The following is an 8,024-nucleotide window of genomic DNA, read 5'->3' as shown; positions in this document are numbered from 1 at the left end:
CCTGATATTTTTCATTATTTTGTGGATTTTTCTGATTTTTTGAGACATACGGTACTTGATTGCTTCAATCGTGTGGTCAGTTTTACCAAACGAATCCTTGGAGTATTATATATTAAAATAAAACAGCAGCAGGGAAATTCTCCCAGCAGTCTGTCTAATGGCTACAGTGAAATTCTCCCATACGTGGATATCCACCCCGGGTGGAGGTGGGAACGGAAGATAAAAAAAAAAAATCCACGTCCAAGGCTATATTCCCTAGGCTAAATTGCCCCTGCTGCCAAAGTACTGGCAGCAGCCAGCGGCTCAGGCTGTCCGCAGCCGCTGCCCGGTAAAATGGCCGGTACGCTAGCGGTGGCGTACCGCGCGCCTACAACGCGCGCGTTAGCGTACCGGCCAGGCCTACCACCGCTACAGACAGTGCAGGCGAGGGAGGCGCGCTAAACACTATAGTGCACTGTAGCAGAGGAGAGAGAGAGTTGGTGAGAGAGAAAAGGGGAGGGAGGAGAATAAAATATAGAATAGTGGGTATAGAATATGAGATAAAAATAACACGAGTAAAAAAATATATATATAGAGTAGAGAATGATGACTACCATGAGAATATGCCAAGCGGCTGGCGTTGGAACGGACTCAAACTAGTCCACCTTGCGCAGCAAACGAACACCGAAACCGCGACGTGCGCCTCAAACCAAAACCACCGCCACTGCACATTGTTTATTACTACTCGTATATGAGACGAGATGCAACGAATCCAGCCAAAACCACGAGGCGGCTACCCCACTCCATGACACTGACGCGCAGGGCCAGCACGCCCGGCATCCCTGTCCCGGCCCACATCTCACGCGAGTGCACCCCGGCGCGGCCCCTGGTTTTCGCCGAAAGAAGACGGGTTTTACGCGAAAAGGCCCCGTGGTTACACGAAAATCTCGTGCACACCCCTCTGCGCCACCTAGTACAGTAGTAGATATAAAACGACAGGTGCTGCCTCCTCCAGTCCTCCGCCAACCCGCCAACCCACATAACACCAAACCAAGCACTGCCCCCACACGACAGGTGCTGCTTCCAGAGTCCTCCGTAGCCAACACACGTCAAAGCGAAAAACCTCAGAAAACCCCAGGAAATCGTATTATTCTCACTCTCACCCTCACCCTCACCCACCACTGCCCCCTGCTCTGCTGCAACTCCGCTCGGCCGCCCCTCCCACCCACCTTGATCCTCCGATCCGTTGGTGCTTGATCGATCCATGGACAGCCACATCGGATCCGTGGACGGGCCTCCGGCGGCGGCGTCGAACCACACGGTGGGCTGCCCGGCGTCGGCGCCGGGGTGCCCGATGGCGTCCACTCCGGCACAGCCCGCGGCGACCCTGTCGGCGGGGGAGCCGTCGCTGGGGCGCCACCTCGCGCGTCGCCTCGTGCAGGTCGGCGTCAACGACGTCTTCGCGGTCCCCGGGGACTTCAACCTCACGCTGCTCGACCACCTGATCGCCGAGCCCGGGCTGCGCCTCGTCGGCTGCTGCAACGAGCTCAACGCCGGGTACGCGGCCGACGGGTACGCGCGAGCGCGGGGCGTCGGGGCTTGCGCCGTCACGTTCACCGTCGGGGGCCTCAGCGTGCTCAACGCCATCGCGGGCGCCTACAGCGAGAACCTGCCCGTCATCTGCATCGCCGGCGGGCCCAACTCCAACGACTACGGGACCAACCGCATCCTCCACCACACCATCGGCCTCCCCGACTTCTCGCAGGAGCTCCGCTGCTTCCAGACCGTCACCTGCCACCAGGTGAGTCCGTGCGTGCTCCCCACTTTTGCTTTGCTTGTGATTTTGGGTGGGTTTGAGTATCCGTTTCATCTGGTTGGTTAATGGCTTGTTTGCTTGTTCGTGGATTCAGGCCGTGGTGACCAATCTGGACGACGCGCACGAGCAGATCGACACGGCCATTGCCACGGCACTGAGGGAGAGCAAACCGGTGTACCTCAGCATCAGCTGCAACCTCCCCGGGCTGCCTCACCCTACCTTTTGCCGCGACCCCGTGCCCTTCTTCCTCACCCCTAGGTACCACCTGTCAATGTTTTCCTAGACGTCACCCTTTGCTTAGCGTTTAGACGGTTTAAACTACCGACTAGACGGTTTAAACGATTTGCACTGTAGCAGTAAATATACATATAAAATTACAGTTTTTATATAATTTTTAAGTGCAATCTGAGACATGAAGACAGTTGGAAAATTGACATTGACAATAAATAATTATATGTACAATTATACACATAGTCATATATAAAGTATAAAGTATAGTACTATAGTCTCATAGTCATATAATATAATGACATAGATCATTAGACAATACTACATTAGACAATATGACGTAGTTCTCAGTTTGTCACATGATCACACATTAAAATTACATGATGAAATAACATAAATAGTACTGAACGTCTGAACACAAGTGGTGTAACATGAACATGCTCACAGCATCACTCTCATAGTTTTACTCTCACATAGCTATGACAGAGACAGAGGAGATGGTTCAGAATTCTCACTAACACAGAATGAAAATAGATAGGTGAGGCTGATGGGTCATGAATGACAAACTTAGATGACTAATCTTCATTCTCCCCATCTCCCTCAATCTATTATTGGTAGCACGTCCTCCGGGTCAGACTCAAAATCAATTTCTTCCTCATTGATTGGTTCAGCTTCACCCGCAGAATGGAACTCATCTTCATCAACATCTCTCACCTGAGCCAGCCTTGCACTTCTACGGAGCCTTGTAACATCTTCTTCTGCACATGATTCTTCAATTAATTTCCAAGTTAGCCCAACAACCGGCTCACTATCTAAGTCCTCATCTCCGCCTTCAATCAGCCACCCTTGAGCATGTGTTGATTCTGTTTGTAGAAGAGGATCCAACATCTTGTTGCTCTTTGCTTTCTGCCTTTTGCCATTCATCTTGTTGTTATATTGAACAAAGAGAAGCTGGTTGAGGCGCAGCCGGTTTCTTTTCTTTGTGTGGTTCTACAACACAGAATGCCAATTCAGGTTTAGTATTAATCAAATCTGAAACACACAAGCACGTTTAGAGAATATTGGGAAGCTTACACCTTCAAGACAACTCCAGTTTCTTTCACAGCCGGATGAACTAGAAGTCAAAACGAGGATCCTTGTGGCCATCCTTTGTAATGCTGGAACTTCTGTTCCATAATTACCCCACCATTTTGCTATATAAAAATTCATATTAAATCAGCACAAGATAGTAAAACTGAACTGAAGCATACATTTCAGCTTTTTTCTGTATGCAAATATGAATTAAAGCACAAGAGAGCACAAGACGTTATATAAATTTAGATATGTATACTATGTAGGAAAACTATGGCTGCAGGCTGCACCTGTAATCACTCAAAAAAAAAATACAACTAAAATAAAGAGTCATTACCTGGGTTAAAATCGAAATCCTTGCAGCCAGCCTTTGCTACTGGTTTTCCAAAATGTCCTACTTGATCCTTAAACTTGACCAACTCCTCATTTATTACTGATTTTGCTTGTCATAATCACCATGGTAAAATGTTTCAACAGCTGACATCAACCCATCCATGACTAGCTCACTTTTGAAGATAGTAGGATCACTATAACTGTAGTATGGATTCAGAAAATATGCAGCCAAATGCAAAGGAGTGTCAAGCCTATTTTTCATCTTCTCATCAATGACACCTATGATATTTTTATACAGAATTCCATTCTTGTCAGCATTACCAATGCCAATCTTGATGTCATCCTTTGCCTTCTGAATTTCTCCATAAAGAAAGGCCATTGAAGGCTTGGTATCACCATCAACCATACGAAGGACTTTGATCAATGGCTCAAACACTCTCAAACAAAGAAGAACTCCAAAAGGAAGGTTTTGTCAATGTACCTGTAGCTTGGACAGCTTTCATGTTCTTCTTGATGTGGTTCAGCCGACAAAATTTATCCCATTCTTCACATTGTGACATTGCCCTTAGCTGGTCCTTCTTATCATACAATCTTTGCAAAGTAAGAAAAGAGGAAGCAAATCTTGTCACCCCAGGCCTAACAATGTCTCTCTAGAAACTGGGTTACACCTCTCTTTACTGTGCCCCTTTGCAAGAGCCGTCTAGGATCAAGTTCTCTCATGGGAAAACTTCACTGTGCACCTCTCTCAACAAGACCCCACATGCATCGCCAAATGGTGGGAAGAGGCAGCAAGCAAGGTGCCTAAACAAGACCGCAGGCGCTTCAGTGGAGTTCTAATTTACATTGTATGGAACCTATGCAAGGAGAGGAATAGGAGGATTTTCGAAAACGAGTATAGAACAGTGCAGCAGGTAGCCTCCTTGATCAATGAGGATATAGTACAAAGACGCCGGGCTGTGTCCTTGGTTGGGTTATCTAGTGTGCGGTGATAGGTGACATTATCCTCCGGTCCTAGGACCAAAGTATTCGGCACTAGTGGTGCCTTTGTACATACAATAACTTCTTTTCTTACTTAATCGAGTGGCAGAGCTCCTGCCTTTTATTTCAAAAAAAAAGAATATATAAAAGTGGTCAGTCCCTTTGCTTGTTCGATTGTGTTACTAAACCTTTTCATCTTTCCAATTCCTTCAAGCATCAAATTGATAGTATGACTTGCACCTGAGGTCCAAAAGATATTTTGCCTTTTCACATACAAGTCCTTTGCCGCCATATTATTTGAAGCATTGTCTGTTACCACTTGCACAACATTATGAGCACCTACTTTCTCAATACAGCTGTCCACATACTCAAAGATAAACTGTCCAGTGTGTGACTCATCTGAAGCCTCCCTCGATTCAAGAAAGCTTGTGTCTACGCTGCAATGCAAACAAAGATTCATGATGCTTCTTCTCTTTCGGTCAGTCCAAGCATCTGTCATAATTGAACACCCATTCTTGGCCCAATCTTCTTCTTGCACCTTAAACATTTTTTTGGTATCCTCTACTTCCTCAAACAATAGTTTCTCCCGCAGCTCATGTTGATTTGGTTTTTTCCCACCAGGCCCCATTTTCTTCCTTACAGATTCACAGGCTGTTTTTTCAGGTAACATTGATAGTTGCTTTGCTTGGACCATGAGACTTTTCCACCAGATACCCCCCACCACCAAAACCCTTCAGATTTGCAACGCTCTATATTTGTCCCACTGTTGTCACGTATGAACTGAACAACCATTTTTGTTATTCGAGAAGTACCTAATTGAATAGGTAGCACCTAGATAATGCAATATCATTATACATGAAGTCATCTGATGAAATCTTCAAACTAGATGAACAATCATCTTATGTGATAATGCAGTGTCATATAATTTCTTTTCAAAGCCAATTTAACGAGTGTCAAGACTGTAAACTTGTAATATGGCATGTGGGAAACTTGATGCTATCAGAAACCGTGGTATTAATAATTCTGTCGTAATACTACAGGATGAGCAACAGGATGGGGCTAGAGGCTGCAGTGGAGGCAACTGTCGAATTCCTGAACAAGGCGGTGAAGCCAGTGCTCGTCGGCGGCCCCAAACTGCGTGTGGCAAAGGCAGGAAAGGCATTCGTTGATCTGGTAGATGCCAGTGGCTATGCCTATGCAGTGATGCCATCGGCCAAGGGTCTTGTGCCAGAGACGCACCCCCACTTCATCGGCACCTACTGGGGCGCCGTCAGCACTGCCTTCTGTGCTGAGATTGTTGAGTCCGCAGATGCCTACCTCTTTGCAGGCCCCATTTTCAATGACTACAGCTCTGTTGGCTACTCATTCCTCCTCAAGAAGGACAAGGCCATCATCGTCCAGCCTGAGCGTGTGATAGTGGGGAATGGGCCGGCATTCGGATATGTGATGATGAAAGAGTTCTTGTCTGAATTGGCTAAGAGGGTTAATAAGAACACCACTGCCTATGAGAATTACAAGAGGATCTTTGTACCTGAGGGCCAGCCGCTGGAAAGTGAGCCAAATGAGCCACTGCGAGTGAATGTGCTCTTCAAGCACGTCCAGAAGATGTTGACCGGTGATAGTGCCGTGATTGCTGAGACTGGTGACTCCTGGTTCAACTGCCAGAAGCTTAAGCTACCAGAAGGCTGTGGGTGAGCACTCTACTCTGTTCTAATTTGTTTCTCTTGAACTGTTCTGTGCCTTGTTCTCATGATAACTGTCTGCATGCTGCAGATACGAATTCCAAATGCAGTATGGTTCAATTGGATGGTCAGTTGGTGCATTGCTTGGCTATGCTCAGGGTGCAAACAACAAGCGTGTGATTGCCAGCATTGGTGATGGGAGCTTCCAGGTGAGGTTTCATTGCCTGATCAAACTATCTTTTGCTCTCTGCTGCAATTTGTTGGATGATGGCTCAATTCTAATGTGATACTGGGCCAACCTTACGCAGGTCACAGCACAGGATGTGTCAACTATGCTGCGATGTGAGCAGAACAGCATAATCTTCCTGATCAACAATGGTGGGTACACTATTGAGGTGGAAATCCACGACGGACCATACAATGTCATCAAGAACTGGAACTACACTGGCCTTGTGGATGCCATCCACAATGGAGAGGGCAAGTGCTGGACCTCCAAGGTAAATTGTTTGCCCTTTGCCTAATGCTTGCCAGAAACACAACCATTTGAACTAGCAGATGTTGTTCAGCTGAAGAACTGGTACTAATGGATTGCAATGATAACTTGTGCAGGTGAAGTGCGAGGAGGAGCTGATGGCCGCTATTGAGACAGCGCTAGGGGAGAAGAAGGACTGCCTGTGCTTCATCGAAGTGATCGCGCACAAGGACGACACCAGCAAAGAGCTGCTGGAATGGGGTTCCAGGGTTTCTGCTGCCAACTCCCGGCCACCGAATCCTCAGTAGAAAGTCTTGCAAGCTCCAAGCCTCAGACTCAGTAGTGATGGTAGCACGGTGGGGTTCAATAAAATAACTTGAACGCGTTGCCCTCTGTTACGTCGGTTCTTTTTTCTCGTGTTTCTGTGGTCCTGTAACTATTTGTGACGTGTTCCCTGTTTCTCCCATGTGCATTCCACAAGAATTATGTGAATTTTCATGTTGGTGTTCGCCCATTTGTGTTTGTGACTATTGGTGCTGTGCTACCGGTGTGATTTTAGTGGTCAGGCGAACATGGCCGGCCAGGGAGTGAATCATGTGATCCGCATCCTAATTGCCGTTAGGAAGACGATATGTAGCTATATGCATCGCTGGGATATTAATATATTCTATTTTCTAAAAAAAAGGGACGATATGTAGCTATAGATCTATCTCTTTCCCTAGAGCAGCTGAGGCGATTGCACGAGGGAGGACATGACCGTTGGAGGCGACTCCGACGGCCCTCCTCCGTCTCCTTCGGAGGATCTCGACATCAAGGCTAAGGCTTTGGCCGACGCGCTGGAGGACTGCGACGGGGCTCTGCCTTCAACCTTGGATGGTGTTGACGGTGCTGCCTTGGCCCTCCACAGCAGGCCAGCGTCGACCTCGTCAGAAGATCCCGAAGGCTACTCATCTCGCGCTGTTGCTGACACCAATCATGATGGTTTGGTCCTCGATGTGGGATCAAACCAAGAGGACGTGAATCATTCACAGGAGCCAGGAGGATGCTGCGCGATTCAAACCACGTCTGACTTTGGCCTTCCGTCCGTCGGAGGTGCTTGAGTCTGCGGCAACGGATCCATACACGGATCATGTGGAATCAGCAACTCTCGCCGCCTCGCCGGCCTCAACGTCACCTTCTTTGGATCATGTTGCGCTTTTTTACTTAGCTGTACGATGGTCTTTAGGATTCTTGCCAGGTTTCTAGATTAAATGTCGCACTTCTTACTTAACCGCGTTGCTGGAGGATCAGGCGCCGAGATGCGGTGGTGATGCGGTGTCACTAGTGGTGATGCTACGGTGGCCATCTCGCAGGCGGCGCCTATTCAGCCGGCTGCCGAGGAAGAAGACGGGTACAGCGTTGTGGACCGTGAAACCAAGCCAACCCGTGCGTGGCCTCCAAAACGGTTTGTCGTGGGCTGGTTTAC

The 8,024-nt window shown here is 47.9% G+C and overlaps 1 protein-coding gene across 1 annotated transcript; it reads left to right on the top strand.

Moving 5' to 3' along the window:
• Nucleotides 1-1,012: 1,012 nt before the first annotated feature.
• On the top strand, nt 1,013-7,073 carry LOC136455962 (pyruvate decarboxylase 2-like). The gene is made up of 6 exons (XM_066455699.1): nt 1,013-1,780; nt 1,890-2,053; nt 5,446-6,096; nt 6,179-6,296; nt 6,396-6,584; nt 6,697-7,073. Exons 1-6 carry the CDS (start codon nt 1,244-1,246, stop codon nt 6,865-6,867), a joined length of 1,830 nt encoding a protein of 609 aa, XP_066311796.1. The 5' UTR covers nt 1,013-1,243; the 3' UTR covers nt 6,868-7,073.
• Nucleotides 7,074-8,024: the final 951 nt, after the last annotated feature.

This window comes from Miscanthus floridulus, chromosome 6 (genome assembly GCF_019320115.1).
Source record: "Miscanthus floridulus cultivar M001 chromosome 6, ASM1932011v1, whole genome shotgun sequence".
Classification (NCBI taxonomy): Eukaryota; Viridiplantae; Streptophyta; class Magnoliopsida; order Poales; family Poaceae; genus Miscanthus; species Miscanthus floridulus.
The sequence above is the reverse complement of the archived record's forward strand: the minus strand, read 5'-3'. Positions and strand labels throughout refer to the sequence as shown.